This window comes from Sciurus vulgaris, assembly GCF_902686455.1.
Source record: "Sciurus vulgaris genome assembly, chromosome: 8".
NCBI lineage: Eukaryota > Metazoa > Chordata > Mammalia > Rodentia > Sciuridae > Sciurus > Sciurus vulgaris.
In genome coordinates this window covers 122,508,548-122,533,455 of record NC_136468.1, presented here as the reverse complement: position 1 = coordinate 122,533,455, position 24,908 = coordinate 122,508,548, and the positions used below count along the sequence as shown (strand labels likewise).

The 24,908-nt window shown below is 47.7% G+C and overlaps 4 protein-coding genes across 8 annotated transcripts; 1 reads left to right on the top strand and 3 right to left on the bottom strand.

The window, feature by feature from the left end:
• Positions 1 to 4,949: 4,949 nt before the first annotated feature.
• On the bottom strand, positions 4,950 to 12,587 carry ZNF70 (zinc finger protein 70). Its single transcript, XM_079152590.1, has 2 exons — positions 12,159 to 12,587; positions 4,950 to 9,380 (listed from the first exon to the last, which is right to left on the bottom strand). Exon 2 carries the CDS (start codon positions 9,299 to 9,301, stop codon positions 7,958 to 7,960), a length of 1,344 nt encoding a protein of 447 aa, XP_079008716.1. The 5' UTR covers positions 9,302 to 9,380; positions 12,159 to 12,587; the 3' UTR covers positions 4,950 to 7,957.
• A 1,423-nt stretch (positions 12,588 to 14,010) lies between these two features.
• Positions 14,011 to 15,759, bottom strand: VPREB3 (V-set pre-B cell surrogate light chain 3). Its single transcript, XM_079149256.1, has 2 exons — positions 15,496 to 15,759; positions 14,011 to 14,660 (listed from the first exon to the last, which is right to left on the bottom strand). Exons 1-2 carry the CDS (start codon positions 15,545 to 15,547, stop codon positions 14,338 to 14,340), a joined length of 375 nt encoding a protein of 124 aa, XP_079005382.1. The 5' UTR covers positions 15,548 to 15,759; the 3' UTR covers positions 14,011 to 14,337.
• Positions 15,760 to 19,228: 3,469 nt separating this feature from the next.
• Positions 19,229 to 22,422, top strand: LOC306667385 (uncharacterized protein C22orf15). Of its 5 annotated transcripts, none has more exons than XM_079149924.1 (6): positions 19,230 to 19,783; positions 20,495 to 20,581; positions 20,662 to 20,799; positions 21,039 to 21,113; positions 21,194 to 21,303; positions 21,677 to 22,422. In XM_079149924.1, the coding sequence occupies exons 1-6, from the start codon at positions 19,759 to 19,761 to the stop codon at positions 21,749 to 21,751; spliced, it is 510 nt and encodes a 169-aa protein (XP_079006050.1). In that variant the 5' UTR covers positions 19,230 to 19,758; the 3' UTR covers positions 21,752 to 22,422. The 5 variants fall into 5 exon arrangements, with proteins under 5 accessions (XP_079006053.1, XP_079006050.1, XP_079006049.1 ...); XM_079149923.1 differs by having other exon boundaries at positions 21,674 to 22,422; XM_079149926.1 differs by having other exon boundaries at positions 19,242 to 19,783; positions 21,194 to 21,350.
• On the bottom strand, positions 22,228 to 24,173 carry CHCHD10 (coiled-coil-helix-coiled-coil-helix domain containing 10). The gene is made up of 4 exons (XM_079149929.1): positions 24,014 to 24,173; positions 23,535 to 23,754; positions 22,544 to 22,685; positions 22,228 to 22,441 (listed from the first exon to the last, which is right to left on the bottom strand). The coding sequence occupies exons 1-4, from the start codon at positions 24,052 to 24,054 to the stop codon at positions 22,422 to 22,424; spliced, it is 423 nt and encodes a 140-aa protein (XP_079006055.1). The 5' UTR covers positions 24,055 to 24,173; the 3' UTR covers positions 22,228 to 22,421.
• Between the last annotated feature and the right edge of the window lie 735 nt (positions 24,174 to 24,908).

The window sequence follows — 24,908 nt, the reverse complement described above, 5'->3', positions numbered from 1 at the left end:
ACTCATTTTGTGTTGGATCATAGGGAATTTGGGGGTGGGGAGAAAGCGTTACAATAGGTTTTGTGTGTCTCTGAGAGTCTGAAATCTGATACATTGCAAAATCTAACTTTTCTTAAGCAGCAATATTGTTATGGTTTAGATATGAAGTCTCCTCCAAAAGCTCATGTGAGAGATAATGCAAGGATATTCAGAGGTAAAGTGATTTGATTACAAGAGCTGTAACCTAATCGGTGGATTAATCTACTAATACAGATTAAAACTGGGTGGTAACTGTAGGCAGGTAGGGTATAACTAGAGGAAGTAGTTCACTGGGGGCCTGCCTTTAGGGTTTATATTTTGTCCCTGGTGAGTGGAGCTCTCTCCATTTCCTGGCTTATCGTAGCTTCCTCCTCCATATCACACTCACACGCCCTCAGGTAGTGCGCCCAGGTCTCAGACACAGAGGGCACTGAATTCCAAGCTCTGTTCTCCAAATTTGTCCGGATAGATTGATGGATCTTTTCCTTTCCCTCCCTTTTATTCCCCTTTCTCCATATACTATGGTGAAATGAGCTCCTGCTAGCCGCCTCACTGCTTGAGAACATGAAATGACAAGGTCTTCCACTGTCACATTGAAGTGGGAAGAGAAATCTCCTCCTCTCTCTCTGCATCCATGAAACAAAGAAGCAACTAATGGCCAGATGAACCTTGATCATCATGAAGGTCTGCCAGAGGCCTGGGAGTCCCAAGTTTGGAAATAGGTTGCAGAAGACAAAAACTGAGAATCATGCCTGGGGTGCTTGTGAAAAAATTGTTTTTTTGAAAGACATGAATATACCATGATTAAGATGAGAACATGGAAGTGTAACAGTGAAACACAAGGTGGTGGCTGCGGTTACAACTTGTTTTCTTATTCTCCACTAGCCTAAGTGCTGGCCCTAACCCCAAACTTGGTCTGCTTTCCTGGTTAAATATGTGCACCTCAGAACCAGAATACAGCACAGTTGATGACAAGGGTGGGTGCAGAGGAGCAGGCTTTCTCAGAGTAGCTACCTAGGAATAGGAGCCACACACACACCACCTTCAGCCCATTGTTCCTTTGGTGACTGAGAGAGGAAGGCATGCTCAGGAAAACAGAAGCTCAAAGTGGCCAGAGCATATGCAGTGGAAGTTAGATCAGAAGGGCCTTCATGCTAGCCTGGACACTCAGGTTTCCATGGAATTCATTGTGGTATCTGAGGAAGAGAGTGACCTCATCAGACTGGCAGAGTAAAGACTGGCTGCTAAAAGAAGAAAGGAAGGACAGAAAGGAAGGGAAGTCAGGGAAGTCAGTAGAGGAATGACAGCAGCCTCCACTAAGGTGGGAGCAATCAGAGGAGGAGGAGGAGCTGTCAAACAATATACAGGAGCAGGAGTTGGGGGGAAATTGGTAAACAAGAAGGTAAATGAGGAGGTGGTATCTGATTCATGGCTTGAGATCAGCAGACTGGAAACAAGAAATAGAAAGAGAGTGGAGAAGCATCCTTGGTTCACCAAGCAATGCTAGTGGAGAGCCTATACACAGCCCAGTAGGGGTATGGTGCACTGAGACCTGTAGGCCCTTCCCAACCTCGTACAAACAAAGATGGACAGAGGGAAGCCATGCTGGGTGCTTCTAGAGTGGACCACTGATGGGAGAGAGCTTAAAGTCTTGGGGTAAAACTCCCATTTATAAGACCTATACATACCACCAGCCTCCAAGTGGAGACCTGTGTCCCCTGGTCATCTGTGTCCCAGCTGAGTCTAGGACAGCTCTTCACTTTTGAGGGTGCCCATGATCCTGGGAGGCAAGTCCCAAACCACAGGAGGTATCTCTCCCTCTTCTGGGAGATGAGACAATGTGAGGATTAAATAAAGAACACATTATAGCTTGGCTATGTGTGATGCCCTCCCTCACTTCAGGAGTTCCAAGAACTGGAAGATTTAAGTGAGGTACAAAGGAGAAAGCAAGAGGTGCTTTCAGCCATCTCTAGGAGGAAGGCGAACTAGCCTGGTTAGGGTCAGTGAGAAGGGAAAGGAGAGATTTAAAAACAAGACAAAAAAAAAAAAAAAAAAAAAAAAAAAGGAAGAAACAAAGGCTAACTCTTAGACCATTCTGGATTTCTGGTCATCTCTCAAATGCCTTTCAAATGCTTGCAGAGCACCACCAGAGGGCACTCTAATTATCCACTCCCTCACAGCCCCTGATTGAACCACAGGAGGGTGACAGTGGAAAACTGCCTGACTTGAGTAACACAGATAGCCATAAAAGCAGAAAGCAAACAAGGAGGCAAATATCTGAGGGTCTCCAGTACATGACCCAATCAACGTTTTGACAACTAGACAAGTGTTTGGTCTCTGTGATGTGGAGGGGTGGTTCACACATAGCATCATGGGGCAAAATCCTCTTATCATTTTATGCCCCAGTTCCACACTCACCAAGCAACTTTATGACATGCTTTCCTGAGATATCAGATACTGAAGAGGGTAGTTTTCCTCAAGAAAAATGTTTCTCTTTCTCCACTCCCAGAAAATCAATACATCCACCTTATGTGATGATGGTGAATGTCCACCCATCCCCATGAGTTCAGCAACCATGGCCTGTGATGGCTGAACACATTTGCCACCTCTGGTATATTCTGGTTTACAACAGACCAGGGCTCCAGTATTATATTAAGAAATGTTCTTCCCATGGTTGCTGGGTAGATGTGACACCAAATCACCACATACTTTGGGCAAGTCATCAGTTTCAGTTCCCCAATCGGCAACTGAAGTGAACAGAAGTGACCATTTTCATAAGCCTCTGCAGCTGTGACAGCACTTCCCTCCTTCCATTGAAGGAGATGCTGGCAGTGTCTTGTGGGTGGGTGGAGTGGCATGGAAGGATTGGCCAGAGACAAACAGGTGATGGGAATGGGAGATGAGACCAAGATCCCCCTCTCTCTTCCAATAACTGTTACAGGTTCACTCAGGGAGGTGGGATGGATTTGGATGTGTAGTTCTTTGCTACATCTGCAAGGTTTTCCAAAAAGGAAGACATGGAAGGCACAATGTAATATTCTAGGTAATGTTAAAACAACTTTGGAAGTGAGAATAGAAACCTAAAAAATATTTCAAGGTCAGAGTGTTGCTTAATGGTAGAGTACATGTTTGTTATGTGTGAGGCACTCAGTTCAAGCCCCAGCACCACCTATCAAAAAAAAAGTTTTTCAAAAGACCCATAGCATAATAATCAGCTAATCCTCATAATTTAATACACAGGTTTGCTTTCCTTACACCTCTGAGCCCCAAAAGGTTGTAGAGTGGCATCATTCCTCCATATTTAAAACTAAGGACACTGAAGCTGTAGGCTGACTTGAAAAGTTGGCTCCAGGCAGAGTCTGACACTGAACCCAAATGCAACAAGAAGGCAGAGAGAGGCAGCAGCAGGTACAAGTCAATGGCAGATCTCCAGCCTATCCAGAAATAACACTCAACATGTGGTTAATAACTCATAGAGATGGACAGGAAATGAGCATGGCTTATCTGGATTAAATGAGTTGATATATATTAAAATATAAAGATGAAAATAAATTATGATTTGCTCAATATATTAATAACATAATTTCTTATGTAACAAGAAAAAGAATTTCATAAAAACCAGAAAACAAAGTTCAACAATTTGCTGTTTATAAGTTACAGACACATAGCAAAATATATACACAAGTTAAAAAAATAAAACACTGAGCTAAACTCTATCATGCAAATGCAAATTCAATAAAAGCAAGGGGCTTCAATTACAATTTTGGAAAAGTTGAAGCTAGAAGCATTAAAAGAGGTAAAGAGGGTACTAAAAGGCACAGTTCAGTTTTTTAACATATAACTATTAAATATGCCTATTTTCAAAAAGAATTTTGAGAAAACTACACCAACATATATAAAAAGAGAAACAGAAATTAAAATTGAAATAGAAGCCAGACATGATGATATGCACCTATAGTCCCAGCTACTCAGGACACTGAGGCAGGAGGACCACTTGAGCCCAGGAGTTTACGGCCAACTTGGGCAATACAGTGAGTCCCTGTCTCAAAAACAAAACAAAACAAAACAAAACAAAACAAAATTTATAACTAAAACATAAAAGAGAAATATAAATCACACAAAAAACAAAAGTAAAAAGCATACAAAATCAGACTATGAAGGGCTGGAGTTATAACTCAATGGTAAAGCACTTGCCTAGCATATGTGAGGCACTGGGGTCAATCCTCAGCACCACATAAAAATAAATAAATAAAATAAAGGTAGTGTGTTCATTTACAACTAAGAAAAAAAATGAGACTATGACTAGACCAGGTAAATGACTGTTCATAACTGTTTGGGGGTCACAGAACCCTCTCAAAAGATGATGGATGCTACATGTCCCCTCCAGAACAATTCATTAATCCACAAATCCACATAGCCTGTTCAATTCTTAAAGGTCCATAGCCCCTAAATCCCCTGCAAGATTAGCCCCTGACAGTCCTCAGACCCCAGATTAAAAGCTCTAAAATAAATGAAAGTTATACAGAGTATGGATTTGAACAAAATAATCCAAATATTGAGTTGACAAATAGAACTAACTGATGGATAAAAACACCGCTTTTAAGAGTATACAAATGCTTTGCAAAAGTTGATAATATACCCTGGCCCAAATAAGTTTTACAGACACTCAGAAATGTTGATACCACAGTATGAGAAACAAGCAGCAATGACCTAAGCATTCACCAATTGTGAATATTTTTTAAAAAACACCTGGGCAAAAAGGAAATTTCCAATGCTGTAGCAACAACCAAAAAAATTACATCAAAACTTAAATAGAGGGCTGGTGTTCTGGCTCAGTGGAAGAGCGCTTGCCTAGCATGTGTGAGGCACTGGGTTTGATTCTCAGCACCACATATAAACAAACAAAATAAAGTCCATCAACAACTAAAAAATATTTTTAAAAAACTTAGAGAACAAAGCTATAAGTATGAGAAAACCATAGACCACAGTGCCTACATTTATCAGTAATACTAAAAATATGATTAAATCATATCTAAATGATTAATCTTAGAGTTGGAAAATATTAAGCCAGGAAGGAAGAAGGGAGGGAGAGGCGGAGAGGAGAGGGAAGGAGGGAGGGGGGGAGAGAGAGAGAAAGAGAGAAAAGGTGGAAAGGGGAACATATATTTTAACAAAACAAATTAGCAAACAACATCAAAAACTGGAGTTTTATAACACTCAATGGCATCTATGTAAACCACTGCTGGAAGAAGAGAAAAAAATGTAAAACAAAAACAAAAACAGGTAACTCAATTAAAAGATAGTTAAAACAGTACCAGGGACCATATCTTATTATAACTTTGCATTGTTTGGGAAACTAAATATATATTTTAAACACATAATAAAACAGTGAAAGAATCTGAAAAACAAAAACAAGGCTCTGTTCATACATACATCCAAAAAATAGAAAAGTGCCTGGTCTAACCATGTTTACAGAAGAATCTGTTAACCCACGAGTGATGAGTTAATCCCTATGTTATATAAAAAGAAAAGGAAAGGGAGGGAGGGAGAAAGAGGAGATAGAAAGTGCATATTCCAAAAGGTGAGAACTGCATAAAGTGAATTATGAGAATCCAGGCATGAATAGAGAGGGTAATAACCTGAATTGTGTGGCTTTTTCAGAGGAGGTAAATCAGATGGGCTGAAATAAGGATCTATGTGCAGAAGAGCTCCTGAAAGTTGGCTTTAAGGAGAGTGGTAACATGTGCAAAGTGGTGGTTTAGAAATCAATTTGGCTGGAACATGCAGGAAAGGCAGAGAAAGACCCAAGGCAGGTGATGGATGCTTCCTGGATAAAGACAGGACTAGCCAAGGCTGAGATGGAATAGGGGTGAGTAGTAAAGAGGAGGTAGATCTTTCAGGGGACTCTGTCTGATGCCACCTGCTGCCCCAACTATGTCTCAGCATTCTCTCTTCACTCCAGATAAATGACAAGACCTTGAATGAAAGTTGCCTACAAACAGCACCCAGAAACACCTGGTCAGGCCCTGGGCCTCCAGAGTCCAGCTGGTTATGCAGAGGGTTCTTGGGGACACTGGGTAGCTAGTAGCAGCCAGGACTCCTAGCAGGGTCTCTCCAGTCTATCTTACCTATGATTCAAGATCTCTGGTCTACCAACCCCCACTTATTAAGGACCAAATATGACTTTCCCATGCTTATTCATCAAAACTATATTAACTGCCACATTGAGCTTCTGAAAAACAGATATAACCAGCAACATTATGATAAGTTCACCTGATTCCAGGGATAAACTTTTGGAGAACTTCAAAACAGCCCAGATTGTCTCTTTCTTCACTAGCTCTGAGAAGCTGGGAGCCTGGAAGTGGGGACAGCCAGCACTTAAGATATCCCCCATAATTCTGGGGATGTAGCTCAGTGGTAGAGCATTCACCTAGCATGCTCAAGGCCAAGGTTCAATCCCCAGCATCACAAAAATGTGCGGCACCAGGTGAGGGGTGGGAGTGGGGGGATATCCCCTAGCTTGGGACAAGGGTTTATCAATTGGCCAAACCACCATCACTGCCTGAGTTCATACCCAGGGGATTTAAGGTAGGAGACTGAGACAGAAAGACCAGTGGGCTTGCTTGGCCAGAGCAAGTAGGCTGACATTAGAAGCTGCTGGAGCTGCATGAAAGCCCAGTACAGGGCTCCCATCCTGGTGACACACAATAACTTCTAATTACCTGGAGAGTTTTGGAAAAATCATTGTCAGGGACCCAACTCTGGGGATGCTGATTAAATTGGTCTAGGTGGGACATAGACAATGGCACTTTTTAAATAGCTTCCAAGTGGACAGGACAGAGAATACAGAGCAGAGAATACAGGAGCTTGACACTGCTGCTCATGATGATGTCCAGGAGGAAGTATCAGTATGTGGGACATATCCTCTGGTCTGCAGGGAATGTGCTTCTGGGTTAGGGTAGGGGTCACTTAGGTTCTCCATTCTCAACTGCCAAAGCACTTTCAAGTGTGGCCTGGTTCTGAAAGTCTTTTACTAACTCTTAGAGGTATGTGGCCAGGTTCCATCACCCCCATCCCTTGGAAGGGGAAGCAGACCCTGGGGCAAGCTATGGGACTTGCTCAATGTCATACAAGTAGGAGGGTAGTAATGGGACTTGAACCCAGCCTCATCCTCTCAGTTGTCTGCTTCCAACATCCCCAGCTAACTTATAGTCAGATGCTGAATATCCTCTGCCCACAAGAGGACCAAATTTCTGCCCTCATGACAGAGCCACCTGACAGAATCTACCCTCATGCTAATGAGTTATAGGACCACACCCAGGGGCTCACCATCCTTACCCCAAATCCCTCTCACCCTCCTCTGCCCTGTTAACCTGTTTTGGTTCTCCCTAATACCCAACCCAGGCAGAGAATTCTATTTTGTCTCTGCTTTATCTACTTTTGAATTCATTTTCTTCAGCTGACTTAGACTGTAAGCATGGTTTCTACCTTCTGGAAGTATCAGACTGAGGCCTGATTTAAAGAGTTCATTTGACATTTTCTTGGGTTTAATTGAATTTTCTGCCTCTTGAAATTTTCTTCTTCTAGACTTGGAAAAAAAATGGCAAAACAAAATCTCATAGGCTTGGGGGGATCAAAGTGAAAATGAGAAAACTGAAAACCAGTTCTCTTTGGGGGCTCACTTCCCTAGTGTCCCATCCTCCCTTCACCCAGGAAGCCTATTGAGAGCAGGGTGTGCTTGGCCAGGTGCCCTGTGGAACCTTTCTGCTAGTGGGGAATGGTCAGGTGGGCCTCATGGGAGAGTTTCCATCCAGCATTGTTATCAGGGAGGTAGGTGGAGTCTAAGAGACAAAGAAATGTGTGTAAGGGTTCCATCTGGCAAAGGCTTCCAACATGTGGAAAAAGGCTCCTTCTGGCAAAGGCTTCCAAGCTCCCCCTTCTACAGCTTCTCCCCAGCATGGATTTTCTGATGCCGGATCAGGTGTGAGCTCCCCCTAAAGGACTTGCCACACATGTTACACACATAGGGCTTCTCTCTGGTGTGGGTTTTATAATGCTCAATGAGGGCTGACCTGTGCCGGAAGGCCTTTCCACATTCACAGGAATAGGGTTTCTTGCCAGTGTGTATTCTCTGGTGCTGAATCAGTGCAGAGCTGTGGCAGAAGGCCTTGCCACACTGACAGCACTCATAGGGTTTCTCCCCCGTGTGGATCCGCTGGTGCTCAATGAGCGAAGAGCTCTGGCTGAAGGCCTTCCCACACTTATGGCACTTGTAGGGTTTCTCACCAGTGTGGGTTTTTCGATGTTCAATGAGGTTGGAGCTCTGGCTGAAGGCCTTCCCACACTCTTCACATTTGTAAGGTTTCTTCCCGGTGTGAATCCGCTGATGCCGGATAAGATGCGACCTATGACAAAAGGCTTTCCCACAAAGATCACACTCATGAGGTTTCTTTAGAGTGTGGATTTTCCGATGCTGGCTCAGGCCTGAACTCTGGTTGAAGGATTTTCCACATTCCTTACACTGATAAGGTCTCTCTCCTGTATGAATTCGTTCATGTTTTCGGAGACTGGAGCTCCGGCTGAAATCCTTCCCACATTCCCTGCATTCATAGGGCCTCTTTCCTGTATGAATTTTCTGGTGTTGAGTGAGAGCTGAGCTCTGGCGGAAGGCCTTCCCACACTCCCGGCACTCATAGGGCTTTTCCCCAGTGTGGATGAACTGATGTCGGAGAAGGTGAGAGCTCTGGCTGAAGGCCTTCCCACACTCGCAGCACTCATAGGGCTTCTCCCCAGTATGGATGACCAGGTGTCGGAGAAGGTGGGAGCTCTGGCTGAAAGCCTTCCCACACTCACGACATGCATAGGGCTTGACTGGCTGTGGGGTACTATGAGATACCTTAGGCCCCAAGTCCCCCCTGCCTGCTTCCTCACAATCTTGTGGACTGGATTCTTCTCTACCATGGATTATCTGACACACACTGAGGTCAGATTTCTGGAGAAAAGTTTGACCAAATATATCCTCATCCTGGGGCCTGGTTCCAGGGGGGATAGTCTGATGCTGAACAGGGCTTGAGCACAGACTGAAATTCCCCTCATAATCATCCTGTTCCACATCTTGCTCCCCAAGAGGGACCTCCTTGTAGATAACAGCCATTTGTTCCAAACCTCTTTCCTGAAGAAAAGGGTGCCCTAGGTCCTCCCCTGGGAAAAGCTCTTGCCGTGTCTCTAGCCTGTCCTCAAACACAAAGGTCTCACCAAACTTCGTTGCTGGGGGAACCTCCATTGTGAATCTGGTATCTCCGCCAGTGATTGTATATCTTTAAAAATGCTCTTCTTTGGGTCACCTTTACTGATCTCACAATCTGAAAATAACACAAGGAACGTTGTCAAGTCAGCAAATCAAGCAACTGACAGGTGCCTCTTTCCCGTGCTAGACTCTATGGTAGAAAAAAACCAAATGAGTGTTAAGACATAATCGCGACATTGAGATGACAAATTTCACTTAACAAAAACAACTGTACGGAAGAGAGACAGACACAATCACACATCACGTGCCTAGACTCTAAAGGCTGAAACAAAGGTAGGTTAAAAGAGGAAGTGGAGCCACTGTGGAAAAGGCAAGCCTCCAGCTACATGATAACACTGTGGGTGGATTTTGCTGGGAAAAATCATGATAAAACTTCTTTTCTACACTAGGTTAATGACACTGTTACCAACCAGGTGCCCAATCAGACCCGGGGAGTTAGACCCTCTCCATTCTTGCCCTACCGGGCCCATCCTGTCCACTTCCTAGAGCTGCATGCAAGGGGTCTCTGCCCTCTGCCCTCACTTGCAGCTCCCCAGGATTTTTTTTTAACACTTACCTCTTAACCAGCTACCTACCCCCAGCTTCTATCCTTCCTCCTGGTTCATGCTCTATACTAGCACCAGAGTTAAGTACCCAAAGCACAAGCCTAATTATGTCCTTTTTCATTCTTGGATCTTGTGACATTCCAGCTCCTTCACAAGGGCCTTCACACCTGGTCCCTTTAGTTTTCTCTCCTGCCTCTCTCTCCCACATACCAACTTTCCAGTTCAACATTCATTTGTGCTGCTTTTGTTTTCTCCTAAAAAGTCCTTCCCCTGTTCTTAGACTGCCACTTGCTTGTCTGTCCGTACTCTGTCCAAATAACCCCTCTTTTCTGCATCAGATTCTTGACCATCTGAGACACATCCCCTTGGTGACCTGAGGTGCCGGGTGTACTCACCACACTGCATGTTTACAATACTCTCCTCACCATTAGCCTTCCAGCTCCCTAAGAGCAAGTACTATGTTACCTCAACATGCAATCCGCAACCTCCAGTATAACAACACAATCCCATGTACACAGTTGTTGAAAAAATGAATCAAAAGGAGGAAAAGTCATCTGTTTTTGTGCTACAACTTCCACACATTTTTCTTTTTTGCCAAAAAATACTTTATTCAAATAACTGTCTAGGAAAAAAAAAAAGAGAATCAAAAAAGGGAAAAGGAATGTCTAGGAGATAAAAACAAATAAAAAAGACAATAGCAGAACTGCTCCAGTGGAAGAAGGATGTTGTAGAAGGGACCAAAAAGGAAGTTAGAATACTCTATTCAGTCCTCCAATCCACTGCAGTGTCCCCTACGAGGGTTCCTCAGTACCCCATTCAGAAACTTCTCTGCTAGATGAAAGGGAAGACCTCAAGTGATGGGATAATGACAGCAAGAGCTCATAGTTAATGAGTACCCATTATGTGCTGGGAAACACTAGAACTTTCACAAGCATATCTCATTTAATCCTCACAACTCTATACAAATGTATAATCCCTCCTCTGAATCTTAGAGAGTAAGTGACTCCAAAAAAATACTAAATTAATCATAATAGTCACCATGGAATTCACAGTTTGAATTTTATTTTTTATTTATTTTTTTGGTACTGGGGATTGAACCCAGGTGTGCTTAACCAATGAGCCACATCCCCAGTCCTTATGTTTCATTTAGAGATAGGGTCTCACTAGGTTGCTGAGTCTGGCTTTGAACTCTCAATCCTCCTGCATCAGCAGGAGTATGCCACCACGCTGAGCTAGTGATGGACTGATGGCTCACACCTGTAATCCCAGAGGCTTGGGAGGCTGAGGCAGGAGGATCATGAGTTCAAAGCCAGTCTCAGCAACCTAGAGAGACCCTGTCTCTAAATAAAACATAAAAAAGGGCTGGGGATATGGCTCAGTGGTTAAACACACATGGGTTCAATCCCCAGTACCAAAAATAAAAGTCTCCGCCAGGTGTGGAGGGAAAAAAATCGCAAAGCACAGAACTAAAGTATTCTCAAAAATACTTTGATCACTTTGACTCCTCTTACCCTTCCTCTCCTCTTCAACAGCCCACAGTCTCCAATTCTTCTCATTTAGCCTAGGCTTTTGGACCTCCTCAAATCTCAAAACCCCTCATTTACACCAGGTTCTCTTCTTTGAGCTCCACCCCTTTGCTATCTGGCTTAGACCCTCTTTCTCTACGGTGGATCTAACTATGAGCTTCCTTTCCACTATCTAGTCAGGATAATTTTCCTCACCTCCTTGTCCTGCAGAAACAAGCTGCTAACTCCCAACCTTCCCTAACAAGATGTTAAATGTCACCCAAGAAAATCATACAACTATGCATGAAACCACAATAGACACCAAGTTTTCAGTTTCAGCTGGAACCTCAGCACTCAGCATTAGCACCCAAGAACCCTTTATTTGCCAAATCTCTCTGTTCTTAGTCCTCATCTTCCCACCCTATCTGGCATTGCTCACCAATACCTTCTCCAAATGGAACATTACAGAAGTTGCAAACTGGCAGCCTGGGATCCTGACACACAGGCATGTTTTGTTTGGCATTCAAAGAGCTGGGCTTTTCCTTCGTGGCCAATATTTAAAACTCAGTAAATCCCTAGCTTCCTCTTGAAAACTTGGAAGATGTGGTAATTTGGGCCCACCCTTTAACTAACCCACATTACCAACCTAAGCTTTGAAGGTGTCCCCATCGTCCCCCTATCCCTGCTTATTCCCTTGGTTTCCACAAGTTTGCTCCACAATTTTCATATCCTCTGATCCCTCCTTCCCGGTTATCTGTGGACTGCAACTCTTCCTCAACCCACCTGTTAACTCCTGGAGTTGCCAAGGTTGCCACCTTAGAGGTTGTCCGTTCTCACTATGTGGTCCCTACACGCTGAAGTCTCCACACTGAATAAAAAACTGGCAATTCTTTATCTGTCCCCAAGAATGTGTTAAGTATTTTTGGACCGAAAATTCAAAGGTCTGGGAACCCCATGTTTCCCAACTCTATCGGGGCCTTCCCCAGTTCCTCCTGCATCCGTCACTCCAGCCTCCAGGTAGCCCGTAGGTAGCCTCCAGGAGCCCTTCAATGTGGTCAGGGTCTCCTGGCTGGAGGCCCGCGAGCGGCCGCAGACCCATACGCGCTCCCCAGCGCCCCTACAGGTTTCCCACCCATTAGGGACACCCATTCGCGGGGACACCCGGAGGGACAGGTGGTCAGGGAGACTCGGGTCACACCAGCGGATGCGGGGCAACTCACCTGGGCCGGGGCGGGGCTGGGGCGGGGCTGCTGGTGGGGCGGGGCTGCACCTGAGCAGCTCCAACCCGAGGTAGACGCGGCCTCGCTCCGCCGCAGCTGCTGACTCGGAGCCCGCTGTCGCCAGAGCGCCCAGAGCCCCGCCCCCTGCCCACGAGCACTTCCGGGACCGCTCTAGTCAGCGCGGAGGTCCCGGCATCTCTGTGGTCCTGCGGCACGCACAAGCCACCCAGACGCAGAGGCCCGGGACCAGGCAGGATAGTCTCTCCTGGTCTGCGCTGTGACTCCGGCCTTGCCAAATGGGCGTCTGGCAGTGGGGAAAACAGTACCGGGAGGAAACCGTCCAGGAAAGGTGGCAGATCTGGAGCCGCAGGCACTGTTCTATTTGCCATGGGGCCGTGTGCAACAGAAGCCACCAGAGTGCCTGGGGTCTTCAGGAAAAGGAGAGGGAGTTCTCAGAGTTGTCAAAACTCTCACTGATCCAGGGGTCCTGTTTGCATTCATCCCTCCTTCAAGGTTAGATGTGATCCTGCTGTCCCACCCCTCCCCGACAGAGACAGAGAGGAAGTTTGTGCATTTGGGTGCTGACCTCCAGACATGAGGTGACTCTTGGGGCATCAGAAAGAAAGAATAATGTGTTTGGGTTTTTTTAATTTTGTTTTGCAGTGCTGGGGATCACACCCACGGCCTTGTGTAAACTAGGCAAGCATTTACCACTTATTTACATCCCCAGCCCAAGGAATGTCTGTTTTCCCATATTGGGGACTGAACCTAGGGTCTCACATATGATAGGCAACTGAGCTACATCCCCAACCCTTTTTATTTCTGTTTGAGACAGTGTCTCAATAAGTTGCTCAGGTTAGCCTTGAACTCCCAATCCTCCTGCCTTAGCCTCCCACGAGGCTGGGATTACAGGTATGAGACAACATGCCCAGGAAGGCTGTGTTTTTGAATGTGCAAATGCCCCTGTCCCAGGTACTCAGCTCTGCTTCTGATGGCAAGACTTGCCTCTCTACCTAGTTGCTCCATTCCTCGGTATTGCAGCTCACGTGTATCTGCTCAGACTGTGGCAAAGTCCCTCTCAGAACATACTGATCCCAAGAGAAGGGATATGCTCCTGCCTTCTGCCTGCCTTCAGGACTTCTCCAGCACTTCAGCTCTAGCCTCAGAGTTCCCTCCATGTCCCATACCACCCCCACACACCTTGATCCAGCAAGGATCAGTGGGGCCTTATGCAAAGACCAGGTAGGGAGACAGGTCTGCTCCTCCCCAAACCAGCAAACTGGGCTCCATGGGGACCAGCCACCCCAGATTTGTGAGCGTTGGACCACAATCAGCCAGCCATGCAAAGCTGGGGGTGGCAAGGACTGGTTCCTTTTTCTCTCTCCCTCTAGCACCCTAGGTCTCCGGAAAGCCAGGCCACCAGGTTGAGCCTCTGGGGGCCAGGGGCAAGGCCAGCCACTCCCCAAGGGTCTCAGGTGCTTCCTTTTCAGCAACCATCCCCAGAACGCCCCCACCCCAAGACACACACACACACACACACACACACACACACACACACACACAGAGTCCTAGACTAATCACAATCACTTTTTCAGCCAGGATCTCATGGCTGCTGTTGACATGTTGAATGTTATTAACCCATTTGGCAGAAGAAAGAAAGCAAGGCTCAGAGAAAAAGAGGTTCTGAAGGTCAGGGGCAGAAGTGGGAGGTAAGCAGGAGAAATTCACCCCATACCGAACCCCTAAGGACCAAAGCTGTAGCCAATGGAGCAGTAGTAATCCGCATCATCCTCAGGCTGCACAGGGCTGATGGTTAGGATACAGGCATTGTGGGCTATGTCCTTGGCAGCTGAGAATCGATCAGGAATACCAGCAGGCCTGTGGTGGTCCTCTTCTGAGCGGTAGTAGAGAAGGTAACGTGGGGCACTGCCTGCCCGCTGCTGGTACCAGGATACACCATAGTCTCCAATGGTGGTATGTGGGGGGCTGAGTGTGCAGGAGAGCTGAGCCACTTGGCCTGGGAAGACCAGCAGTGCATCTGGCTGGGTCAGGACTGGCTGGGAAACTAAGAAATACAGACGCATTCAGGCCCAGCCCAGACCCCTTCCCTTCTGCCCCTGCCTATGAAAGCTTGGTCAGACCTTGAAGAGTTACCTATTCCCAAAGGGTTCATAACCTAGTGCAGTGGGATTAGCACTGAATCAGGTGCAGGAGTCCTAGTTCCATGTGACTTAGGGTACCCTCTTTAGGCCTCCATTTCTCTTGTGAGTAAGGGTTTAGAACCAGTGACCCTCAAGTCATTGTTACTGCCATGTCCCCAAAAATCCATGTTCAGTTGAGAGCCTAGCATTCAAATGCCCAGCTCGCGCGCGCTCTCTCTCTCTCTCTCTCTCTCTCTCTCTCTCTCTCTCTCTCTCTCTCTCTCTCTCTCTCTCTTTTGATTTTTCCCCATCTCACAAACTCTGGTTATAGGCTAATACCCCAGGAAACTCCTAGGCTGTACCACCTATCAGCTCAGCCTCAGTTTACTGGTGTCTCAGGACATTTTCAGTGTTAGGTTGCCTCAGAGGCCCTGTGGGTTAGTGACCAGCCCATTGCCAGCCTTCCCTGTGTAAAACTAAGGTGATTAGCTCTAGTCTCCTAAGACCCCCAAAGGGTTAGAGTCCTAAGGGATCCCAGCAATCTGACCATTCATAAATGGGAAAAACAAGGCCTACACAGGGAAGTGACTTATCCCAGGTCAGGAGCAAAACTGACCAGGAGCCAGGTCTCCTTTCCACCCAAATGCCTCTCTGGGACCCTCTCTATAATCCCTATAGATTTGCTTCCTTGTAGGGGCCTTCTGGGGCCAGTGCCTCCCCCAACCCATTCTCAGATAAGCCAGGCCAAGGGGGACTCACCTGCTAGGAAGACTCCCATCAGAAGGAGGACCAGGCACCTAGGGCAGGCCATGGCCAAAGACAGGAAGTTTGGCAGTCTTTTTATTGAGCTATGCTCCAGGTGCTTAGGGGCACAAGGCTAAGCAAGCTGCTGGACCACAACAGGGTATGCAAATCAGTCCATTGACTGAGAAGGGAGGGGTATAGCTGGGGCCAATGGCCAGGTCCTATCTTCCCAAATGTCAGGGTCCTGACACTAAGGCCTTAGGAAATCAGAAGCTTAGAAATACTCAGATGCAGTGATAGCAAAAGACTGGAATCTGCTTTTTTGCAGCACTGGTGATCCAAACCAGGACCTCAAGCATGCTAGGAAAGTGCTCTACCACTGAGCCACACTCCCAGCCTCAGAATATGTTTCTTCATTGGGATACAACTGGTATACAGGAAAGTGCACAAATCTTAATCATATAGTTCAATATTTATGTGTGTGTATATTCATGTAATATATAGCACACACACAATACAAACATCCCTGTAACCTTCATCTAGATGGAGATTTAGAACATTTCCGTGTGCCCAGCAGACCCCTTAGCACCTTTCCAGTCAATAACAGCCTTCACCCCTTCTATAGTTTAGATCTAGAATGGGGGCTGGGGTCGTGGCTCAGTGGTAGAATGCTTGCCTAGCATGTGTGAGGCACTGGGTTTGATTCTCAGCACCACATATAAATAAATCAATAAAATAAAGGTCTATGGATATCTAAAAAAATATTAAAAATAGAATAGATCTAAAATCCCAAAGACCCATGTGTTAAAGCTTTGGTCGCTGGGTTGGCTCTATTGGTAGACCCCAGTGGGAGACTGTCAGATCAATTGGGGTGTGACCTTAAAGGGGCTAATGGGACCCTAACTCCTTCATCTTCCTCTCTTTCATTCCCTGGTTTGCCTTGAATTGAGTAGCTTTACTCTTACTCATACCCGCTCCCCCCACATCATGTGCTGCATCACCACAGACCAAAAAGCAAGAGTCAACCAATCATGGACTGAAACCTCCAAAACTATGAGCCAAAATAAACCTTTTCTATTTATAAGTTGGTTATCTCAGGAATTTTCTATAGTGACAGAAAGCTGACTAACATAATCCCCAAGGGAACCATCATTCTGACTTTTATCACTTTAGAATAATTTTGCCTGCTCTAGAACTTCTACTGTAAATGAAATTATAGAGGGTTGTGTGTGTGAACCTGCATCTATTGTCCAACATTCTGAGTGTCCTATTTGTGCAGCAATATGTAATTCATTATTGTAGCTGTGTATAATACATTGTGTGGAGATACCATAACTAGTTTATCCATACTCCTATTATTAGATATCTGTAACCTAAAACCGTAAAACACACTGTAAAACTGCTGTGAACATGCCTGCCAATGTCTTTTGGTGCACTTGTGTTGTCATTTTTACGAAAAAGATACCCAGAGCGAAATTGCCAGGTGGCAGGGGATGTGCACATTTAGCTTTATTAGACACTGCCAAGGTTCCCAGCGTGGATGTAGCAATCTGCACACCCACCAGCAGAATAAGAGTTCTAGTGACTTCACATCCTCATTAGCCTTGATGTTGTCAGTCCCTTTCATTTGCCAGATGGAGACAATTTGAAGTGGTTTTCACCATGGGTTTGAATCCCAGCTCCTGATCTTAATGGCATGATTCCCTTCCTGTGCCTCAGTTTTGCCATCTGAAGTAAATATAAGCATATTGGGAGCTGGGAAGCAATGAAGATACAAAGATAGGACATATTGTCTCAGTGCTGAGCACACTGCATTTATTAAGTGCTGTATTTTGGATCTGCAATGTCACCAAAAGGCCCATGCATTAAAGGTGGGTACTATTGGAAGGTAGTAGAACCGTTAAGAGGGGGCCTAATAGGAGGTCACTGGGGGCATACCCTCAGAGGATAGTGGGAATTCATTCCCTTCCTAACTCTTACTTTGCTTCCCAGTCACCACAAGATGAGCAGCTTCCTCCACCACACTCTTCCACCATAATCTGTTGCCTCACCACAGTCCCAAGATAATGGGGCCAACTGATCATGGACTGAAATTGGCACTCTTACTTTTAGGGGTCTGGTGGAGTTTAATGGGGAGAGATGAGAGAAGCAGCAGAAAGAGAGAGAGGAGGGAGTATGCAAGAAGGGGAAAAAATGATAAAGAGAAACAAAAACTCAAAGGAAGGATGAACACAGATATAGATGCAGAGCGACAGGTTAAGTGTGAGACCATAAAAACAGAAAGAGAGGGGAAACAAGGGAAAGGAGGAGAGACAGACAGATATAAGGGACAGGAAATCATGGCAACAGCTAGTGAGAAGACTGGAGCGGATGTGGCTCAATGCTAAAGCACTTGCTTAGCAAGTTTGAAGCACTAGGTTTGAGCCCCAGCTCTGCAAATAAATAGAACTAGTAAGAGGGACTAACTAGTAGCGAAAACTAAAAAGGCACTTATGACCTGTTATGGATCCAGCAGGCCCAGAACAAGACAGAAAGCAGGAAAATTCAAAACAGTGAGGACAGGCTGAAAACATGTTGGCAGTTTCTTGTCAGGTTAGACATACATTCACTGGGTGACCCAGCAATCCCTCTTCTGGTATTTACTAGAGAAATGAAAACTTTTGTCCACACAAGAACCTATAGGAAAATGTCTATATTGACTTTATTCATATCTTGTGGAACTGGAAACAACTCAAAATGACAGCAGGTGAATGACTAACAAATTATGATACATCCAGATAATGGGACACTCCTCAGCAAAAAGAATAATACGCACAACCACCTCGATGAATCTCAAATGCATCACGCTGAATGAAAAAAGTCAGATGCAACAAGCTACATGCTGTGTGGTTCCATTTATAGGACATTCTAGAAAAAGCAAGGACAGAAAAACAGAGTAGGGACTATGCCGACCTACATAACAATTAGAGATTCTCCAAAAATTAAGTTTATTTCTGAGCACAGTGGTACATACCTGTAGTTCCAGGGACTCTGTAGGCAGGAGGATCATAAGTTCAAAGCCAGCCTCAGCAACTTAGCAAAACCCTATCTCAAAATAAAAAATAAAAGGGCTGGGGATGTGGCTCAATTGGTAAGCACCCCTGGGTTCAATCCCTGGTACAAAAAGAAAAGAAAAGATGAAGTTTATCTAGGAATAGTGTAACATTGCAATAAAAATAAATGAGCCATAGTTAACTATGAACATATTCAAGGAGACTGAGGCAAGGAGAAGTTTTTAAAGGTAAAATGGATTACATAAAATATTTTTGAAATAATAATCCTTGACTAGAAGCACAAATAACAACGGTGGCATCACTCCAAGGTTAAATATGTAGTTGCTGGGCAAATGTCCTTGCAGAATTATTTCTGTGTAAGGTTATGGTGGCCTTTGTACAAGATTGTGGTTCCAGCAGAGGCCTTTGTGAATAGTTCTTATTATCAAATAGGAATATGTAAGATCCCCTCCTTCTGTAACTTCCCAGCTTTTTTTATTTTGGAGAGGAGTGTTCATGGCTTGACAACTTTCACAACTACTAAGAGACACAAAGGAATTTGGGGGATGATGGAAATGTTCTGTATCCTGTGATGGATGGTTATATGAGATTTGTCAAAACTTGAAAACATTAAAAAGAGCAGATTTTACTGTATGCTAATTTTATCTCAATAAACATGACTAACAAGAAACAAAGACAGGAGAACGTGAGAGTTGGGAGACGGGAGGAAGGCAAAGAGGGAAAGAAAGTGAGCATAGGAAAATAACCTTGAGTTGATTGGTAGCCTGCAGGGGCTGGTGAGGACAAACACACACCTCTTCCAGCTTGGGCCTCTCCCTGATAACCGATGTGGTCTCGGAATCCGTCATCTGGGCACACTGTGGGCGGGACCAGAGCCCCGCCTCAAGGAATGCTCGCCTTTCAGGTCCCGTTACCGGGATACTGGGGCTAAGGCATTTCCTTCCTGGAAGTCTTAGCGGCTCCTACTGCCGTGGAAACCAGCTTGGAAGCTAGGGGAAGCTATTCTGGCCTAGCGAGCGGCAGGAGAAAGAGGACAGAGGTCTTGGACTAGCTGAACAGGCGGCTGAGCAGGGATCTAGGCTTGGGACCATTCTCCCACCCACCCTCACAAGTACACACCTCCCCAACCCCACCCCGGAGTAGATCTGCACCAGGCATTTCCTGAGTGAGGAAGCCAAGAGTTGGTGGCTCGGTCCCCTAGACCCGTCTCTTCCCCGCTGCAGCCATGTTTATCACGGTGATGTTTGGAGGTAAGTGGGGTCCCTCAGCCCTGGAAGACCGGTGCGGGTGGGGCACACTCAGAGGCGTGCCTCCCTCTGCTGTGGGGGGAAGGTGGGAAGGCAGCGGCGGGAAGAAAGGGTGTAGACGGGAACAGAATGGAGGGCTTAGAGAAAGGGCTCTGTGAGGAGGCAAAGTGAGCGCCTGGAGTGAGTCCCTTGAGGGGAAATCCCGGGCTGGATCCTGCCTTGATATTTCACCCGGATTCCTCCCAGGGAGGCTGCCAAGTCACTGGGCAGCACATTTTTAGATCTATCTCTTCGCCATCCAGTTCATGATCCTCAGGCTTCTTTCAGCTCGCAGCACACACCTGAAGTTGATTCACTGCTCCTCTGGTGGGAAACCCTTCTGAAGGGCATAGGAGGCGGGGTTAGAGCGAGGAGGCGGTTCTGGAGTGGAGTAGGCTGTCGGGGGCGGGGCCAGTGCGGGATCAGGGCTGGGGTCTAGCAGGTGCAAGAGCCTTGAGTTGTGCCCCTCAGTTATCCACATCTGAGGAGGTGGATGGATAGGTCTCCAAAGCGGTTTATGCAACACTGCCTGGACTATTGAGCCTGGGGTAAGTTCTAGTCCCATGGCCCTAGTCTCAGCTCTGGGGAGGGGAGAAATGGAAAGAAGAGGCAAAGGGGCCCTGATGGGGGGAAAGTAGGGGAACTTACCTGCTCACCTTTGCCCCTACCCCACAGCCGGCTGCAGGGAACTGGTGAACCCCTGGTGCAGCCTCCTGACCCTCACTGCCCACCTGAAGCAGAGGGGGCAGGTCCCCCCAGATGGTGAGGAGATGGGGAGGAGGGGCTAAGGGACCCCATGTAGGGTCGCCAGCCCTACCCAGCCTCTCTATATACCCTCCCAGCAACCATTGCCCTCCTGGCTGAGGATGGGCAACTTGTGAGCCTGGACGAGGACCTACAGGAGAGGACCTCCCCATCCTCTTCCAAGGGCAGTCCTCTGCTGCAGGAACGAGGGACCTATGTCCTCGTGAAAATCATCAGTAAGTGGACCCAAGACTCCCCTGTGGTTATATTAGAATGTAAGGGGGGACAACACGCCATAGGCCACATGAGGTCCTGCTTAGTCCTCACTTTGACCAGGACTTAGCTCCAACTTGTTCCTATCCATTACCCTGTTCTGACCCCCCAGCCTGGGCCAGCAAACAGATCTAGGGTAAGAGGTGGGATAGGGACCATCAGGCCAGTCAGGGGTCTTTTGTCCTCTCTCCACACTCCGCAGGAGGGAAGGACGGGGCCCCTACCTGCTATGAGTCACTGCTGGACAACCTCGATGATCACTGCCCAGAGCTGGCAGGTGAGTGTCAGGGTAGAGCCCTGGGGGGTAGGGCACATATTCTCCCCAGCCCCACCATCAGGGTTTCCTGGGCCTTCCAGAGGAACTGCGCTGGCTATCAGGCATCCCTACCATGGTCAATGGCCGGAGGAGACGCATGGGCACTCGGCATAGCCATCGGGAACTAGAGCCCCCTTCAAGAGCTGGAAGGGTGAGCTCCCTGCCATCCAGGACCCGCTAGCTGGGGCCAGGAGTCAGGTATGGAAAAGTTATGGGCACCCAGAGTGGGACCCCTTACCAGAGGACAGACATATGTGCTGAGAGAGGCAGACCCTCAATGCCAACCCTGTACACCTAGGATCCCAAGACAGCACACGTTGTACTGGAGATGGGTCACCCCACTGGAGTATAAGCACCCTAAGGTCAGGAATGTCCTCAGTGCTTAAGAGATGTAGAATATGACATGTATGACACACAGTAGGTGCTCAATGCAAAGCTGCTAAATGAACTCAAGGAAGGCAGGAGCAGTGTGTGATGGAGCAATCGGCACTGAATTTGAAGGACTTGCTCCTTTGTTCCAGCAGGTTCCAAGACCTGGCATACCACAGCCAAGTGGCCAAGCTGGACTCAGAGCCAAGGGAGCTGTCCGTGACCTCTGACTCATGTGATAAGATGCAAATAGACAGCAGCCCAGCAGGAGTCCTCTGCCCAATCTGGAATTACTGAGACCTTGCATCATTAAAAGGAGCAAGGTCACAGGCAAGGTCACGGAAAGGTCGTGAGGCCTCTGAGGGGGAAAGTCCCTAAGATATGGGTACAGAGAAAGGCATTCAGAGGCAAAAGCACAAAAGGTGGAGGGGGCAAGGGCCCCTGAGAGGCAGAAACAGGCTTCTCCTAGGATTCCAACCCCCCAAAGTCAGATGCTCTTGAGATCACCTGCTAATGCCTCATTATCCCACTTTGGTTGCCCACCCCAAGTACAGATTATCATAAGACTCCTCCCACCCTACCCAGGATGCCTGTCTCAGGTGATACATAGCACACTACAATGAGACATCCATCTACCTCCTCTAACCCCAGTTCATTAGCTAGGGTGCTTCCAGCAGACAGCCCAACAAGAGGACACACAGCAAGCTGTGGTCTAAAATAAACTCTTTAATTGCACATTTGTGTCTTGAGTTATCTATGGGGTAAGAAACCCCCTTCTTACTCCCAATCCCAGGTACAATCTGTCATCATGGTCCAGTTGTCGGTGAAGGGATGGGGTGGGTGCAGGATTATGAATCAGGAGCCATCTCAGAGCTGGCCAATGAGTCTGCACCAACATCTTCAGGGCAGAGAGCTCAGACCTGTGGAGAGAGGGGGCAGCATAGGCTGGTTGTCAGCTTGCAGGTGCAACAAGAGGGTCTGTCCCTCCCAATCCCCACCTGGAGTAGGGTCCAGTTACTCACCATGGTTGTACTTGCACTGCTTCAGGGCCTCACTGAAGCCCTCACACAGGGACAGATCACTCTGAGTGGTCGAGCAGTCCAGAAATTGCTTTATCTCATAGGAGCAGGGCCCCATCTGTAGTGGGGCAGCACGGGTAGGGGCCTGGAGGGAGGCAGGCAGTAGGGTCAGCTCAGGGTTGGTACCCAGAGATAGGTTCCACAGCTGGGGGCTGCCTACTTCTCCCCATATCCCATCTTGCTTGCCCCAAATGTCCCAGGGCTGGTCTGCCCCTGTCTAACCTCAACTGAGCTGCTCCATCCATGAAACAGAGCAAGCCAGCCACCCTCTACAATGTCATTCAACTGATGCAGACAGGGTTTCCCTGCTGCTTTAAATTGGACATGTTGGGCAGGAGCAGGGGAGGGAGGAGGAAAAGATTCTAGAATCTTTTATGTATTCTAAGGATAGCCCCACCCCCACAAGTTCGAGCACCTTCCTGGCTCAGCCACACTGATCCTTATAACCCCTGACCTAGCTGCTAAGCGGCATTTGGATTTGGCTCAGGATTGGTAGGGCCCCAGTGGGGGACAGGTCATCAGGGAACAGGAGCCATGACTATGGGCTGACCTTCACATTGGGCCTGGCAGCTACAATACTGGACCTGGGTGTGAGGAGAACAAGGGCTTGGTTAATTCAACATCCCTCACCACTCTACTAGGGTTAGGTGACTTTGGGCAAAACTCTGAGTCCCAAAGAACCTGGGTTTCCCATTTTTAAAGGGCTGGTTGGTGTCAGTCCCTAAGAGTTCAGGGACCTTGCTCTCAAAAACAGCCTGTCACTGATGTGACAGTGAGCTCAACAGCTGAGTGAGGAATAGGACCCTCCTTAGTCAAAGTCCTAGGCCTGAGGCAACTCTCTATACACCAAGAACTCTTCACTGGACACTCCAGCCATTCCCTATTTGGCCTTAGGAGAATCCTGCCTCAGTTTCTCTTGGGCCCTGCTGCTCACCTGCTGGACAGCAGGCTGGGCAGGCTCCGAGCTTCCTCCACTGAAGGCTCCAGTCAGGGCACTGCCCATGACATGTCCCACGGCGGAGCCCACCGCTACCCCAGCGGCCGTGGACGCCATCTGTGCCATGAGACCTGGCTGGCCCGAGGGGGCAGGAATCGGGGTGGCTGCTGAGGGCGGTGGGTGTGCAGGTGAATGGGCAGAAGGTGCTGCTGGGCGACTGCAGAGATAGGAGGAAGCATGGTTAATCCTTGCTGGACTACAGGCTGGAGGCCTCAGGACCCTGTAGCTCCTGGAAACGACCGCCTTTACTCCCAGAAAACCTGGTCGGCGACCCGTCTTAGACACTGATAGCTGCACCCCGACCCTCCCCCCGCCAAGATGGCGCAGTAACAACAAAGGTCATTCGGCGGACGCCCTTGATGGAGTGCCCACACTTTCCCAGCCTCCTTCCCATGGGGTCCCTGTCCCCTTCACACCTGGATGGCCGGGCGGCCGCGCTTCGGCTCCCGCGTGGCATGCTGACGGTGGTGGGACTTGGACAAGCCGAGTCAGAGACCGCTTAGTCTCACGGACTAAAGCTGCAGCACTTGTCACACAGGGCCAAAGAGGAGGAGTCTAGGGCGGGGTCTCAGGGACACGCCCCCAATGGAAAGAGGCACCTCCTCAAGCCCGGCCCTCTTTCGCTGTACCAAGGACCTGTCTCAGGTAGCTCTCCTTGCGTCTGACCCCAGCTATAAAGGCTCTGGGAACAGGCCAAAGTCGTAAACTACCGAGGGCTTAACTAGGGGCGAGAGGGCCAGGGTTTTCTATTAGAAGGACTACCGTACAACCGGGAAGGGTGGCGCATGCCTGTAATCCCAGCGACTCGGGATGCTGACGAAGCAGGATCGCAAGTTCCTGGCCCGCCTCAGCAACTTAGCGAGACCCTATTTCAAAATTTAAAAAAATAAAAAAAGTCTGGAAATGTAGCTCAGTGGTCAAGCGTCCCAGGGTTCGATCCCCAGTACCAAAAAAAAAAAAAAAAAAAAGGACTGCAGTGAGCAGGGAATGAAGTTGGGGCTTGTGAAAGGGGGCTCGAACTCCAGTCCTGGCTTTGTTCCCTGCCCCTGCTCACCAGGCAGCTGCCCCTGCTCACCAGGCAGGCTTTGCCAACCGTCGCGTGGCCTCGGGGTTAGAAGTGGAGTAGAGCCAGGAAGGACTGCAGAGACCTGTCCCCAGAACTCCCACGAGGGGGCGTACGGACACCTTTCGAATCTTCCAGCGCCGGCAACCTAGAGCAGCGTCTCCCCCACCCCCACCCCCGCCACCCACGGGGGTGCAGGGAGGTTCTGCTGCGCGGCTCTTAATCCTGGCTGGTTCCCTGAGATCTTG